The sequence below is a fragment of the Manacus candei genome, unplaced genomic scaffold (assembly GCF_025592945.1).
Source record: "Manacus candei isolate 608988 ecotype Guabito, Panama unplaced genomic scaffold, ASM2559294v1 h1tg000072l, whole genome shotgun sequence".
NCBI classification, from domain to species: Eukaryota; Metazoa; Chordata; class Aves; order Passeriformes; family Pipridae; genus Manacus; species Manacus candei.
Genome location: NW_026138120.1, coordinates 1061190 through 1078176, shown reverse-complemented (window position 1 = coordinate 1078176; position 16987 = coordinate 1061190). Strand labels below are relative to the sequence as shown.

Here is a 16987-nt window from a genome sequence, read left to right as displayed (position 1 = left end):
CCCAATGAAGTGCACACACTTCACAGGAAAGAAATACAAGCAGATCAGTGAGGTTTTGTCCAAACTCCTAAGATGGGATGAGATTGATTACAGGAGTTAGTTCTCGTATTTGCTGGAAAAGAGGATCATGTTTTACACTCTTTTGCAGTTCTTCCATGTCCATGCAAAGCTGAGAGGCCAAGCATGGTAGCAAGGCAAGCTGCAAAAACATTTCCGGGCACAGAAGTCGGCTTCTTGGCCCCCCCTCTCTCCACGGCTGTGGGTATGGCATGGCTAGCACAGGAGAACAGCCCATTGCTGATCCTAGCCATGACCTAGAAGGTGAGTCATAATATGGGAGTTGCCACTGTAACAGCTGCTCAAGCGATGACATTAGTAGGTGCTTTCAGCAAAAGCATTTTTGGGTAGGCTTCAAAGTAAATAACTGCTGCTGCTGGTTATCGTATTATTACTTTGAACAGGGTTACCAAGGACTGTGTGCTGCAGAAAAGGTTAGTTTACAGATAACCCCCTACCAAGGTTATTAACATAATATAGGAAAAGTGTCTGTGTGATTTTATAGCACTCTTTACATTTTTCCTGCCCCTTATTACAGAAGTGGAGGGCTTTCATTATTAATAACAGTTGTCTGACTTGACTTTGGTGCATGTTTCCTGTGATGACAGGAAAGGGCTGGAGGTTTGTTTGCGGCGAAAGAGAAGAATTTCTGTTTTAAAAGAGTTGTTCCATAAGCAGTAAAATTTGTGAAGCCTGGTCACCTTGTTTTGTGTCCTCTCATCTTCTGCATCTGTCACCTGACTCATACCACCATACCGCCAGCCCCACCCTCCACAGCCCCCTGGGTCAATTAGGAGAATGCTGACAGAGCAGCTGGTTGCTGTTAAGTCTACAGGAGCTGAATTCTGACCCCCTTTTGTCGAGGAGGGGCATGAAGCCATCAGATCGCCCACCTTATCTAAATGCCATTTTTCATGAAGTTTTACGTGTCTTCAAGGCCGTGGTCAGTGGTGGAGATGTCAAAGCTCCAGTTACTAGAGGGAAGAACGACTACGGCTTCCTAAGTGTCATTCCTACAGGTCAAACTAGACAGGTTGTCTCTGCTAGCAAACTGCTTTTGCAGGACAGTTCACTGAGGCCTCATACATGGTACCACAGGTAATAAAGACTGAAGAGATGTGTTAGCAGAAAAAAAAAAGCTCCAAAATCAAAACTCCCCACTCAAAGACCATGTAAGGTTGACACTCCAGTGGAATTCCTTCTGTTGTCAGGGTGATGTTCAGAGTGTCACTGGGGTGTATGTGTCTAACACACTGCATGGCTCGACCAGGAGGTTGGGCGGCAAGTTTGGGGAGTGTATGTAGTTTTGGGATGGATCAAGAGGAAATGATGTGCTGCTGAGATATGTGCAGAAAACGAGAGAAAGAGAGAGGATAAGGAGAGAGAAGTAGCATATGCAGTGCTGCAGAGGAGAGGGTAACAAGGGGAAAGACTGTTCCTGCATGGATGTCCCCTCTAGGGATACCTCTGATTCAAGGATTAGGGGATATAAATGGTGAAAGACCAGTGCCACGACTAGATCCTTGTGTTGAGTCACAAAGTGTGAAGCTGCTGTCCCATGGAGCAGGGGCACAGCATCCCCAGGCAGTCCTGCTGACAGCTGACCCCAAAAGAAGCCACAGGCACCCATTACCTAACCCAGCCTTCAAGGTTTCATCCCCACTCAAGCCTCCAGGCTCGCTCAGGGGCAGGCTCCTCCCGGGGGCCGGCCTCACAGCACCGGTCCCACCGGCGGGCAGGGGGCCGGGTCCCACGGGAGCCCGAGGGCCGCTCTCCGCGGGGAATGGGGAAGGCTTCCCATGGCCGGACCCGAGCCCGCCGCAAGCCGCCGCCCGCTGGGGCCATCTTGGCATTCCGGGAACGGGCAGAACCCGGCAGCGTCAGATGGGAAGCCCGGGCTTCAGGAGAAGCCAGCCTCGGCTGCCCCCCCCTCCCCGCCTCCGGTCGCTGTGAGGCGGAGATGTCCAGCTTCGGGGTGTCCCCCCGCCTCCGTCCCCCGCCGCTCCGGCGGCTTCGGTTTTGTAATTGACCCCTGGGGACTCCCCAGGCGTCATGTCGCAACAGCGCCCTGTCGAGCCAGCAGCCAGTCGTGTGTGCCTGCGGATCACCTCGAGGTCCTCCCGTGGGAGGACTCCGATCCATTATTGCGTGGTGGTGACAGTGCAGTGTATTTTCGGCCACTGAAGACACCAAGTAACTCGATAGGTGATACCTCGATAGGCTGTGGAAACTGGAGGCATCAAGCCAAATGTGCCCCGGGTGAGGTCGGTGGGAATGCCGGTCCCCATTGTCCATTCACGAGTGGGTCCGGCACCTCCAGGAAGAGCCGCGGCTGCCCATCGGGGCTGCTCCCCTCGCCCACGCCTGGGCTGGGGGTGGTGGGTGGCTCCAGCCAAATCACTTTTCTCCGTTGGGTGGACAGGGAGGGAGAGATGGACAGCAGAGGTTTCAGGGAGATGAGTAAATCGCCTCACGAATACAAACACGCTAGCGAATACAACACGCCTTTTCCCGCAGACGGGATCCTCATCAGGAGACTCGGGGGGGAAGAAAAAATCCCTAATAATTTTACCTTTGGAAAATTGAAGAGTGTGGGGGTGCGTGTGTGGGAGTGTGTGTTCGTGCTGTCGCTGCCAAGCCCAGGATTTTGTTTTCTCTCCCAGCATGCGTTGATGACATCACGAAGTGCCCCTTCTTTGTGTGTCAGTGATGTCACCAAATGCAGTGTGTGGGACAATGGAATCCTGAACTCCGGGCGAGGGCGAGTGGGAAGCGGCTGCTCCTGCTGCTGGTTCAGAGCTGAGTCGAGAGAGGGAAGGGAGGACACAGCTGCTGCTTTGGGGCTGAAACAGGTGAGAGACAGGAAAGCTGCCGGGGATTCCTTTTGCCTGGATTGGTGGGGGCGAGGGGGCTTTGGGATGGGCTCTTCTGTTTTCCCCCCTTATTGCTTTCCAACTGAGACAGGTGAGAAGTTGCTGCTGCTGCCAGACGGACAAAGCAGGTGAGGCAGGGGAGTAGCTTTGGGTTAGACACAGTTGTAAGAATAGGAGGAAAGCAAACAGCCCCCCCGCCGAGCCTAATAGCCCCCTCTCAGCTTTAAAAAAGCAGCCCCGGGAACTGCCCCTCTCCCAGCCACCTGCTTCCACCGCGTCCTCGCGGAGCTCCCGCACGGAAGCACCACCGGAGCCGGGGAGGGCGCCTGTCCCACCCCCACGACACCCCTGCAGGTTACTTTTCAGAAGGTCTCAATTAAAAACTCACGTCCCCCTCCGCGCGCCCCTTTCTCCCTTCCCCGGGGGCGGGGGAGGAAGGGGGGACCGTGTCCGCCGGGATCCCCCTTCCATCCCCGGAGCGGGGGCTCCGCTGCCCGCCCCCCGCCGGCCCCCGCTCCGCGCCGGGTGGCGCCCCGGCCCCGCCGCCCCCCAGCCCCGCTCGGCGGTGGGGGAGGCAGCCAGGGAAGCCATTGCCTGTTTAATAGTTGCTGTTGCAGCACTTCCGCTTCTCTCCCAGCGAGAGAGACACGAGTGGCCAGGCCCAGCCGCACCGAGGAGGAGCAGCCAGACACAAAGGGAGAGGTAGGGGGACGGGGCACCCCCCGCCGCCCTCCCCGGGGGCAGGGGCGAGGGGCAGGGCCGGCCGCGGCCCGGCGATGGGGCGGCAGCCGGCGGGGCAGGGGGGTCGCGCCCGAGGCTGTCAGGTATCGCTGTGCCCCCGGCCCTGCGGGCCCGCGGCTGGGGCAGCTCGGCCGGGCCCCCCCGGCTCTCGCCCGGCGGGGGCCGGGGAGCTCCCCAGGGGCCCGTGTCCCCAGGGGGGAGGCGGCCGTGTGCTGGCTTCCCGGGCCCGCGGCTGCCCTCCTCGCCCCCCCCAACCCCCTCGAACTCTCCAGGGGTGCCCTGCCAGCCCCCCCATCCCTCCCGACGGCTTCTCGCCCCTTTCGGGCGCGGACAGCCCGCCGTGCTCGCCGTCCTCCCCCGTGTCCCCGGGGTGCCCTCATGAGCCGTGCTGTCTCCCCCTGGCACCCCGCTGCCCCCCTCCCTGCCACCGGCTTCCCCGGGCCCTCCGCTCTCACCCCTCTTAGGCCCTGGCCCTCCTCCCTCCCACGTACCCCCCCAGCACAGACCCACTGTTCCCTTGCCCCTTTGCTGGCACATGCCCCTCAGTGCAGTGGGCCTCGGTGGGTCCCATCAGTGCACCCCACTCCCTGCTTAGCCGTTCCCCTTCGTTTGCCCTCTTCCTGCTCCCTCCCCCCTCCGCTTACAACACTCGATCCCACAGGCAGGGGTTATCCAGCAGACAGGGGTTTCCCCACCACAGGTCACAGATTCTCCAGGGTCTTCCCTGTGTTGCCAGTGATGCCCCACTTCCATTTTAGAGCTGGCGATGGTCACCTCGCCAGCCCCATCCCTTCCTGCCTCCCCCACGTGCCTCCCGGGAACCCAAGGGACCGGAGCTGTTCCATTTTTATCTTCTACACCCCTAGGCTGGATAGTGGTGGGTGGTGATGGCTCCTCTTGTGTGTGCAGTTTGGGGGAGATTAGAAGGAATTGCTTTGAGCTTCCCTGATCCTTGCAGTCGTCCTCGTTCCAGTCTCCTCTCATTTTGCACTTGCTTTCTGAGAGGAAGCTTTAAAAATCCTTTTCCCCCTGCTCCTCGGTGCTCCTAGTGCACGCAAGGCTACTGCTTCTCCTGCTACGGCTGTAGGGCCTGAAGAGGAAAGGGAGACATGAGGATCCTTTAAAAGGAGCATGACCCAAACACAGAGCGAGATTGTCAGCAGCCTTTCTCTGTGTGTGTTTGTGTTCACTGTTTGTTCCCCACGCCCCATGGTGTCTCCTCTCCAGGTTGGGGTGTGTGGTGGGGGGGTCGCTATGTCGGATGACGATTCGAGGGCCAGCACCAGCTCCTCCTCATCTTCATCCTCCAACCAACAGACAGAGAAAGAGACAAGCACGCCTAAGAAGAAGGAAAGCAAAGTCAGCATGAGTAAAAACTCTAAGCTGCTATCTACCAGTGCCAAGAGGTGAGACTGCAGTCAATTTTCTCACTGATTCACTGCATCTTTCCTCCTTCCTCGTTTTATTTTGCTCTGTACCCCCACTGCTCCCTTGCTGCTTTCATTCCTCGTCTCTAGCCCTTGTGCTCAACCTTTCCACATGAATCTGCTATTGTCTCGCATTTTTCAGTGTCTCAGCGCAGTGACTTTCTGCCCAACTTCACTGCTCGCTGATCTCTCTTCCTGTTTATTCCTCTGTTCCATCCCAAATATTTTCCTGTCTTTTCTTCCTCTGGGTTGTTATTCTGACCCTCAGTTATTTCTGCTGTCTTTCCTTTTTCCTTATTGGCATCTGTTATCGGGATGGTGTAGGATTGACATGTAGACCTTAATTCTTTCTCTGCTACTGGAAGCTATGTGGTCCCAAGTAAGGCATTGCATTTCAACATCAGTTTCCCTCTCTGTAGGTTGGAATTATCTAGACTGGCTTTTTTGCTTTCCAGGACTGATTTGGGGGTTAATTAATGTTTGTGAAGTTTTGAGATTGCTTGCATTGGGGGAGGGCACTCCAGTGCAAGTGGTGTAGTATAGCCCCAGATCTTTTCCAACAAATATGTTACTGTTATTTTTGTCTGCTCAACACTTACATTGAATTTTCTGTATATGGTTGGATGCTGACTAGAATAAATAATCTACAGCCAGTCCACTTGTGGACATTCTGCTCTAAAATAGTCTTTGCTCACAGCACAGAGTGGGTTGGATTTTTTTTGAGAATTAAATAATTTTTGTTCCAGAATAATGTGTAGGGAGAGATGCCTGCATAGGATAGTAATTGCAGAACAGCAATGTCAATCAGTTTTCTTCACTTGGACCTACTCAGGCTTTTTTTTTTTTTAAATAAATTGTTACCCTTTCTTATCTGTTCTGCGTTTCACCTGAATTCAGCACCATCCTGCTTCAGAGGGCTAGCTGACAAATGGAAGTTTTCAAGCAAACTTGCGGTACTTCAGTAAGAATAATAAACCATCTCACTGAACAGCTTTGCCCGGCAGCAGAGAGGTTGTATCAGAAGGTGTCAAAAGTGACTAGGGTTTTATGCAAAGCCCCTGCTGTTGCAACTAAGTTCTCTGTGGCTTTGTAGAATTTAGGCAGTTTGGTTATTCCAGAACTCCACTCAGCAGGTTTCCATGGCAAACTGACACAGATATTGGCAAATGGTGTTTACGTGCTGTGCCCTTCACTCTTTTAAGAAGATTTTAAACTGCCTAATGTGGAAAGGCTGTGGCTCTTGTGTGACAAGTGGAAGAGAGGCAGAAGATGCTGTCTGAGTTTAAAGGAGAAGGGAGGCAGACTGAGTGCTGGGTGGGGAAATCTGGAAAGGAAGCCTGAGTGACAGTAATGGGACTCCAGGGAAGGGGATGATAGCTGGTTGGGCGTTTTGTGGCAAAAGCAGCATAAGCCCAGAATAGTCTGGGCAGGGAGTACAGGGTGTTGGCTGAACACGATGGAGAAAGGGAGCATCTGGAGTGCTGAGGGAGGAGACCTGGGGATGTGTGGCTCTTGAGGGTGAAGAGAGGGGAGAATTGAAGGTAGCAGGAATGTGCAGGAGCCTTGGAAATAGATATTCACCTTCCTTTAAGTGTCCTTGGGAATGGCGCAGTTATTGACTCCCTCAGGGCTGATTTTTTTTTTTTTTCTCAGGATGGTGATGAGAAGCTGTGGGGAGAGGGGGAGCCAATTTGGCAATGACTGTTTCTCTCAATCCTGTAAGACAAAATTCCTTTTCAGACTGCAGTTTCCTCCTAGCACTTGGTGCATCACATTTGCAGAGGTTTCCCCTCATTTATAGGCTGGTTGTCAGAGCAAAGCAGACAGACTTTTCCACTGTGTGGCTGGCATCTTTATGGGAGCATGCAGCATGCACCTCTCTGGGTTCAGTGCATGATGCCTGAGTGCTTCTCTGCCTGCCTCTGTAAGAGGGCAGGACACCTGTCCTGCTTAGTGGGTTTGGACTGGTGTGAGGCTTCATCTGAGAGTGCCTCTGTCTTATGTACTGTTGCAATCAGTGACAGTATGTCTGTAAGGTCTATGTGTTAGCTGCTATCCCACACAGTGACTTACTTTTGTACCTTCTTGCTTTTATTGCCACAGGATTCAGAAGGAATTGGCTGACATCACCTTAGATCCACCTCCCAACTGCAGGTTGGTGTCGAGTCCTTCCCTGAGGAGGGTGGGGGAAGGTGAGGGGCTGAAGTATGCCTGTGTGTTGTAACTGCCTTCAGAGGCTTTTGATGGAGCAGAGGAATGGCTGTTTAGGTGGCCTGCAGTAATTTTGCGAATGCTTGGATGACATTAAATAGTTTCCAGGTGGGGACACCTCCAAAGATTGTATGTGTTTTGATAAGTTTTCTGTTTGTTTTGGAAGTTGTTTTGTTTTTTTTTAACAATTGCATTTCAATCAAGTTACACTGCTTGCGTATGTATGTTTCGGAAACTGGTCTGTAAAGAAGAGTGTGAAAACTTTCTCCTTGTTTGTTTTTTTTTGTTTATAAATCTAATGCCTGACTGCGCTAATCTTATATAAATAAGAGTCCTACCAAGGAAGCAGAGAATAGTAAAATGCTATGAGGTTTTTAGCTCAGAGTGTTCTGTTGTGAACAGCAGCTCACAGTGGAAGAGAAGCGTGAATTCGTCACTCAGTGGGTGCCCCACTGGAGCACACATCTTAGCTGATGAAATAGAAAGCAGGGATATTCTGTTGCCCTTTATAGAGCAGCTTGTTTTTAAGTGTGTTTTAGAAACTTGTACTATTTTTTTAAAACATCTAGCAGGTTGATTTGAGGCATTGCATGGTGTCCCTGAGCCTCTTTGCATTTGGAGAGGAGACAGTAGTAGCGTAACATCTTTGGTTGTGCTCGTTCATTCAAGAGGAAAGAGGCTTTTGGTCTGCTCTGTGTTCGCTGTAGTTGCCAAAGCACAACTCTGTTCCCATCTTCTTGCTGTAGCTGGGGTTTGATGCCTCTTGATGTTGGTAACAGCAGAAATCAGAGGAAATTATGTTAATAAATAACTGTTCAAATTGGTCTTTTTAGTATTGAATTGCTGCCCACAAATGTATGTGAACCTTTTTATTGAAGCTTTTTGCCACTGTTTGTGTGCAGAGAGGCATTAGCACAAGAATTAGCCTGACAGGTCCAGAGCCACCCTTTCAGTACCAGTCCCAAGGATCATTATTAATGAAAGGAGGGACTGGATGTGATGTGTGATGTCTAGTCTGATACTAAGATTTTTGTGCTGTTTGGAAGATAACCAGTGAACTCGGAAATCTTTAGCTGTGACAATGTTGTTTTAGGGACAGTAATGACTTATCTCAATAATTCAAGAATTTCCAGTTCTTGGGCTGGAGGCGTCTGTCTTGTCTTCGTCCTGGCTCTGTGTCAGGATGAAGTCCACATGCTTTTTCTTCCTCCTCCCACCATAACCTGATTTTCATGGGAAAGAAACACAGAAGCACAGCTCAGAAAGGCACTGTGCCTTGCTGTCTAGATAACGTGAGTCTGGATGATCAAGGTGCCAGGACTGCAGTGAACTTTGCAAATCTATCCAACAGTTGTGATAGTGAATGAGTATGTTAGATTGCACGTTTCATCTGAAGGTTTGTGTAAATAATATTAGAACCCTAATTTGTCCTTTTTTCAATTGGATTAATTCACAGGTAAAGATGAGCTAGCAGGCTACCTGTCAAAATAGAGTATAGTTTTGATTTTTCTTTTTTAATTACATAGACCTTTGAGGATAATGCACTTCAGGGTCCACATAGTAAGTTTGTGTTGTTTCAGCCTTTATAAATATTTCTAATGGTAAAAACTGGATCCTAGTACAAGTAGTGATGATTGATCTTCACCCGTAGTGGAATTACAGGTATTCTGCATTCCTTCTGACCTTCCAATGGATGAAGGCTGGCAACTCTTGCAAATAATATATGAAACTGATGTAGTTGTTACTGTCCCTTAATATGTTGATAGGTAGGAAACCGTGAGTGAAGGGGTTTGTTGTGTGTGTGTATGTGTGACAGTGCTGAGAGTGGCAGAGAGCACCTCTGCTTATGGCTCACAAGGCTCCAGTTGTGCAGTCAAGCACTGGGAGTTTGCTTCTGTAGCAGCGGGTCTGTAAAAGGGTGAGCAGGTGCTGATTGCCACAACAGTGAGATGAGTTTCAGCTATCACAGTTATCGGGAAAGTTCACCTCTTGTGGATAAAGAAACAGTCAGTTTATGACTGTTAGGATATTAAGCAAGTGAGAGGCTCTGGTTGCTGCGTGATGTTTAAGGTTGCCAAAATTTGCTCTTGGGAAGCCTGCTAACAGTGACACTGCTTTCCTTTATGTTTTTTCCTTCATACGAACATTACTGGCATGCTGTGAGGGAGGTATTAAATACATAGTTTGAGAACTTAGTTTCAATTTCCTGCCTTTATGACTTTGCTTATTCTCACCTTTCCTCTGACCTCCAGCCCCTCATATTTCTGCTGTCTTTGTGCCTCTACAGATGTTTTTCAGGTGTCACTGGAGGGGAGACCAGTCCTCTCCTTTTAGATCTCACTCTCTCCTGCAAGTTTAATCTCAAAACTTACATATTCAGGGAGTTATATACGATGCCAAGTACTACTTGTTCTGTTGTCAGCTTCAGGGGTGCCACAGCATCAGAAGTCACATTTGAAAATGTGCATCTGAAACTGTATCCTGTGTTATGTTGGAAATGTCATAATCTTTTTTTCTGGACATCTATTCTTACACACCTCACCACCATCTTTGTATTTTCCCCTGTTCCATGCCCAGTGTTTGATAACAGTTCATGGCTGGCTGTGCTTTAATTTTTGGCCTCATTGCAAAATGCTGTTCTTCTTTCAGTCTTACTGCAGAAATGAGAGTTCAAGATATTTAGCACATCCCAGAGCAGCTCTGCATATTGAAAGACAAAGCTTTAGGTTGTGAATGATTTTTAGTAAGAGCTGGGATTTTTTTCTTCTTATAAAATACCACATATAAGATGCAATTACAAATAATGACAACCATTTGATATTTAAAAAAAAAAGCTTAAAACCAAATGTTACATTTTTATTTTTGTAGCTTGCAGTGGCTGTATTTTCATGTGTGTAACCCACAGATCATCTGTTTAAAAAACAAAAACAAAAAAACCCAAACCCCAAACACACTCAACACCCTGTGATTGAGCAGCTGTGTGGGTTTTAGACATATGTGGGTAATATGAGGGGAAGTTTATCCCAGAACTTCCTCTCTCCTCAGTACTTTCTTTGCTTCTGGTTTTCCATAGCTTGTCTATGTCCCCCAAAAGCTTACCTGTGCTTGTTACTCTTTTACTGCTCTGTCTCTCGAAGTCCGTTTGCCCCTCCTGTCTCCCCCCCAGGCTGCGATTTCGATTTTGTGTAGGCTGGTGCAGTTACTCGTGCAGAGGTGCAGAATATGTGCGTGGAAACACAGTCTCTGGTTGACCTGCATTCAAAAAATAGATTTTTTGACTTGAAGACATTTTCTAAAAGGATACATTTAATACATGTCATGAAATCATGGGTTCCTGATGGGAGCAATGCTGTCCTCATGAGTGTCCTAGTGTAATATATGTGTGGCAGCTACTTCTGAATGGATTTAAGTCCTCTTCATCACCTTCAGTAGTCTGCTGCTCTAGAGGTCTTTAATTTCTGCAAGTTGGTTTGACTTCTGATATTAATACTGAGTTATGAAAGTTAAATGTGGCTTTCAAGTTCAAAAGGTGGTTAGTGATTAATATAAATTGGAGAATGACTGTTTGGACCTAAAGTATTTTAAATCTTTTAAGAGTGTACCTGGTGATTTCTTCTCCTACTTTGTATTATATCAAAAAGTTATAACTCTTGTTTTAGGACTCAGTGAAGGTACCTAGAGACTTTTTACTTTTGATCTTCTGTATATGTTGGTGACAGAGCAGTATGTCGTGTCTTTGCTTTGAGTCAAGGAAGTATGTGTCTGTGACTGTCCACAGATGTCAGAATATGGTTCCATCTTGATATGTAGGCAGTCCTATCTTTGTTGAAGACACTTGTATTGTGAAAAAGCTTGCTTTCTGTCCCTGAGATAAAGTTTTCAAAGCTTTAAGAGAAGTTAATTAAAGCTTTAGGTACTGTTTATTCACTTTGTGTCATGTATTTGATCTATGTATTTAAGGATCTCCTTATAGTAAATCTGCTTGTTGAGGTTATGAAAGAAATGTTTTTCCCCACTTTTAGGGTGGGGAGTTACAGCACACAAAAACCAAGTGAGTTGTCCAGGGTCGCGCAAGAAGTCTCTGGTAAAGTGGAGAAATGAATGTAAATCTCCTTTGTTTCAAGCTAACTAGCAGCTGAGCTGTTCTGCTGGAACTGTGTGCATCAGTTGCATTATGAGCAAGGCTTTGAATTTGAGCTTTATTGGGTGTCTGGTATTGACTGTATGTAAGCACGGTAATTTAATGTTATTTCTCCCATCTGCGTAGAGGGACCAAAATGGATATTAACTAGAATTAATGTTTTTTAATCCTTCTTACCCAAGCTGAAACAAGTTTGTCTCCACATGGCTCATTTAAGTCCACATAGGCAAGACCAGCTGTTATTTAAACAAAAATAATTTTCAAACACTTACTGAAAGAGGCATTTGCCTGCAAGACTTACCATTGCTTCAGAGAAAAATCCCATCACAAATTCATTATTTAGGTAATATTAAAATACAGTTGTGTTTCCTGGCACTTTCAGCCCGGTTTTTGTAAATTCACAGAATAAGGACCAGATCTCCCTGAGAGTCTTGTGAAAGTTAACTGTCATCACTTAATAAATATGTCTTGGTAGAGATGGTGGGGAGAAGTGCTCTGCATTATAATGTATGGAATATTAATAGTTTTCAAAACTTTGCAATGTGGAATTAAAATTTGTTGGCTTGGAAGAAGTCTGCATAAGATGTATGGCTCAAAGGCAATTTTGAACTCAATAGTTTCATATTATAATTAATAAATTTCATCTACATACCATGTAAGTCTGGCATTTGTCTTGCTTACATTTGTTTTTTATGGTACTTGTAATTTTTTGCAAATGTAATTTTTCAATACTTCCAACTCCAATAATGCTTGAAGTACTTTTGCTTTTAAATCTAGCATATTATCTAAGGATAATGTGTCACTGTTTAATATCAGTGTTGGTTTTGTTATTTTCATGCTTGGAATAGTCCTTCCTGAACATAGCCATATTCTGGCATAAATTTTCTGGTCTTAAATTTTGTAATTAAAAAGCTTAATTTCAGTTTGACCTTTTTTCTCAATATGCAGACTAACTTATTTGATCAAGAATGACACAAATGCCTGGTTTTACTTCCTTGTAGAAATAAAAAATACAGATCACGTTTAATGAAAATTATCAGCTTACAAAAGTGGTTTTAAAACTTCTTTTTTCTCCCCCCCCCTTGTGTCGTTTCTCTAAATGCGAGTGTTTTCTGTGAGAAGTTTCAAGATGCAGGATAGGAAGCACCTTCATAATTAGTGCTGTGTGTAGTTGAAAAATATCTTTTGTCGTATAAACTACCAGTGGTTCAGCATTCCCTCCTTGCTTTGTTTGGCACATGATCCCTGGAGAAATAACTCTTTCTTTTGAAATGGTATATTAACTAATTTAGAGATCCTCTGCAGCTGTGTATGGTCTGGCTTGCAAACCATAAAAATAATACATTTCTACACTTGGTGAATTTGAAGTATGTGAAAGTAGATGCTCCTGCAGGCAAAGTCCTCTGCCTGGCGTACTCAGACAAAAACTGCACAGGAGCAGCTTCTTTGCTGTGGGTCGATCAGTCAATATTACAGGAATTAACCTTTCTGAAGCTACTTGTGTTTTTATTTTAGCAATCAGAAATGTTTTGATGGCCAGGCTACTCGGATGCTGTGGCAGGAGCTGGCTGATGCTTTGGTAGATTTTGTTTGGCACATCCTGGCTCAGTAATTCCCAAATGAACTGCATTCTGTGCTCTTGCATGCCAAACATTGGAAGGATGAATCTTGAGAGCGGCTGTGAAATTCTATCATGGCTAAGAACAAAGAGGATTGAAATCCCTTCTGTGCACACTCTCTTGTATACCACTTAATTTTATTATTTGACTTTCAGCTTTGCTGCCCTTGGAGGGCACTGTGCACCTGTGTTTATGATGCTACATATGTTTTATCTGTCAAATTCTAATATTTCCTCTTGGAAATGCAGTCTTGTTTGGTTCATTTCCATTGTATTCCAGTGCTGCTGCTTATATTGGATACGTGCATTGCAGCGGGTTCTATGTCTGGTTTTGTTTTGGGAATTATACATTATATGTGTGTACGGTATGTAGGCAAATGTATGTACAGTACCTACACTTTAGGGGTTGAATCTATCTTGCCTTTTTATATGAAGGCAAATTACCTACAAAGGACTGGCTAATCTAGGGGACTGAGAAAGGAGTAGAGGATGGTTTTGTGTTTGAGGATTTCGAAAAGAGCAGGTTGCTAGTGGCTGAGGGCTTTGTGGTTTATGAAGAATGGCTTGGTTTTGAGAGCTGGTAACGTGCTGTCTGACAAGATGTTAACTTTGGTCCTGCTGTCTGAGGGAATTGTGCCGGGAATGGAGACAGAGCTGACAGGCACCTGTAAATCAGTGGATTATTGGTGAGTTTGTGCATAGTGAAACTTCTGCGGTCTCTGCCTGCACTCTTCTGTAGTTGTACATGAAAGACCAGACTTCCATAGAGCACCTTTTTAGAAGTATTTAATGTACTAAACAAAAAAGGATACCATTTCATGTGAACAGTTTAAGAGATTATTGCACACCTGTGCAGACTCGCACACCGCGTTCAAAGTTAAAGGCTATGCTTTCTCCACAAAACAAAGTGCTTCAAACTAGGTTAAATTAATAGTGCAATTTAGTCATTATAAGTAGAATCTTGCCAATCTGTAAATTTATTTGAATGAAATAAATTTATACTTATTTTTCCCTCTGAGGCTTAACAGCAGAGGTCTAAATACTGACTTCATAATTTTACAAGATGAAGAAGAGAACATGTATTGTCAAGTACTATAAATAAACTAAAACTATCAAAATATTACTGTACACTCTGGAATTCAGAGGGGTTTTCTTGTTTCTTCTGTCAGTTTGCAAATTTCAGCAACATGCAATTGGACTTCCAAGGCATTTGTGGAAAGTGTAATGTTTACCACCATGCATTTAATACATATGTTCTGTGTCTGAGGGGCTGATTGACATTACCAGGAAAATATATTGTAGAGTTGTACACATAACTTCAGTATTCAATATGCAGTGTTCTTTATTAACCTGGACTCTGTGCGATGGGAGCTGGGAGAGAAAAGGAGAGAGAGGCATGCAGACTATAGCTTGGTGTAGGTATGGTATTTGACTCTCTCTGCTCCCTCCAATTTGATTCATGATTTCACAACTGAAAATATAGATCAGGTAAGATTAAATTGAGCTGTTTTGAGAACTGGGTCCAGGCCAAGTTTTGGCAGTTCGTTTGTTTAAGAGAAAATATGAAGTAATTGGATTAAAAAGGCTGTACGATTAATGATGTAGATTCCTGTTAGATTTCCTTGCCTCTGTGTTTCTGTGAATCAAGGCAGAAATTAGGGCTTAATTCCTCCAGGGACTTTTTTAGAGTCAAAAGTGAGTGTAACGTTATCACAGCACGATAGTAGATGTGTTTTGTACTTTCTCTGTATCAGTATAAATGGCTGATTTCTCATCTTTCTCTCTGGAGCTGCTGGATTTGCTGGAACATAGAGAATCTTGAACTGGTACTGAGAATTGTAAAGGCAGTAGTAAATGCTCTGTGCTAAGAGGGGAGGCCCTTCCCGGGGCGGGTGCGCTGCTAATATTTAATGCTTTTTCTTCTGTGGCTATCTGAGCAATACGTTCTGGTCAGTGAGCTAATTCCCGTGTCTGTCTGTTTGAGAGAAATCAGGAGAGGGGTCTCAGTGCCTTTCTTTTTTCTTTTGATGCCTAGGATCATACAGAGAGTTGCACACAGGGGTAAAAAAAGAACCTAAACGTTAAAAATTAATTCTAAAATTGAAAGTATCTTTTTACAATAGGTGAATTGATTAAAAAAAGATAAGTACTTCTGTATGGTCTAAGAACTTTGTCAGAGTTTTTTGGAGACAACAGCAAAGTTTCAGGGCAGTAGTGATTGTTCTTCAAGGAAACCTGCCAGGGTAACTGTCTCAAAAGTTTTATATGCAGTTTGAATATCTTCACTGACATTTTAAGGTGCTAATTTACACGACGACTGTTGTGGTTTTGTCACGTGTTTGCGCTTTTCAAGTGGACAACTTCTAGAAAGTTTGTGTGTTATTTTATATTCTGAACAACTGTAGCTGCTCTGAGAAGTGGCCTATAAATGGTGGAGAAAGTGCAACATATTTCATTAAAGCATTGTTTAGCTGTTTCAGATGGTTTTGAAAGATTGCTAAAATGTACACAGTTGTAATAACATCGTTTTAAAGCAACTATATCAATACTGTGGTATAACACAAAAGGTCATTTAAGTAGAAGTTTCTGATCAAACTGATTATTGTAGTATTATATTTGCACATTATTTTCTGTATGTCTTAGTAACCTTTTTAAAGAAGGTAAATTAGGTGATGTATGCAAGTATTTATCGTTGGTGTCCTCCTTGACTTCCTTGTAAGTTGTTTATCAGCAAGAATTGCCTAGTTTTGTTTTTGATGGGGTAATTGTTAATTTGAGAATGCTATCAGATTTTGTGGGGCTTCGGCTTCTGATGAAAGTATTTATGCCTGCTTATACTTGGGCGACTGTGTGAGAGAGGGAAAAGACTGAAGGCTTTAAATAGCTGTGCCAAGTCTCAAAATATGATGAAGCTGACTGAGTTCTCCATTGCATTAAAGTTGTGGTGATGATTTCCTAATTTAAATTTAATTTTAACAGCACCCTTGTGACATAGGAAATCAGGCAAGAAGATGTGTAGGAGTGACAAGAGTGACCTAGGAAATCTAAGTTTTGAGTGTAACTAGTGTCAGGCCTTCAGCTGCCCTGCTGCTTGTCTTTTAGTTGCATCTCAGGATTAAATTCTCTAGTAAAATCTTAATATTTTCTTTGGAATAGCTGCTTTCCAATTTTTCCATCCCCTCACTCTCCTTGTGAGGGTAATCAGATTGCAGGTATTGGTAAAACTGGGAGAATGAATGAGTTGTAGTTGAGAATCAGAAAAGGACATAAAGCCACTCAAGGCAGAAGAGTGTTATGTTCCTATGGACAGCAAGACTGTGCTGGGCATTAACGGAGACTGTAAGAAACAGCAGAGAGATGGTCCATCAGGGCAGCTGAGGCAATTTTTGCCCTGATTGCCGAAACAATTGCAGCCAAGGTGGAAGCAGAGACAGATTGATGGTTTTTCTGCTCCAGCAATTTAGTTCAGCTTTTGTATTGCCTTCTGTAAGGAGCAGAAGAGACAGGGCATCCTCCTCTTGAATGAATGGGGGGACCATCCATGGGCGAACCTCTTCTTGGGCATGACTGAATTTTTAAAATAGTAAAGCATGCAAGCTGCAACAATAGTTTTTGCTGTGGTGATTGCTTTACACCCCCACCTGGGAAGCAAAATATTCATATAGCGGTGAAGTCAGTGCCCTTATACGGTCTTACAGTAGGTAAAACCTAAAATACCTTAAAGAATATTTGGGGGTGCCCAACTGTGCCTTTGCAGACCTCCTTCAGTTGCTGCTTGAGCCACATGTGGGTCTTGAGCCATAGATTGTCCTCCTAGAAGCACATCAGTGAGATGAGAGGAGTAGGAAAAGTGGGGGAGTTACAGCAAGAAAGGAGCAGAGGGAGAGAAAGGCAGAGGGAGAAATGGAGGAAGGGGGCA

At 45.5% G+C, this 16987-nt stretch overlaps 1 protein-coding gene across 7 annotated transcripts in view; it reads left to right on the top strand.

The window, feature by feature from the left end:
* Positions 1–1838: 1838 nt before the first annotated feature.
* LOC127480348 (ubiquitin-conjugating enzyme E2 E1) overlaps positions 1839–16987 on the top strand; it is a 46502-nt gene continuing 31353 nt past the window's right edge. The window contains exons 1-6 of one of the 7 annotated variants that reach the window (XM_051808425.1): positions 1839–2321; positions 2721–2909; positions 3022–3058; positions 3568–3632; positions 4899–5077; positions 7202–7252. In XM_051808425.1, coding sequence (XP_051664385.1) covers positions 1857–2321; positions 2721–2909; positions 3022–3058; positions 3568–3632; positions 4899–5077; positions 7202–7252 — 986 coding nt within the window. In that variant the 5' untranslated portion in view covers positions 1839–1856. Of the gene's footprint in view, positions 2322–2720; positions 2910–3021; positions 3059–3567; positions 3633–3703; positions 3755–4898; positions 5078–7201; positions 7253–16987 lie in introns of those variants that run through there. The other 6 variants (XM_051808428.1, XM_051808431.1, XM_051808429.1 and 3 more) reach the window with 6 other exon arrangements.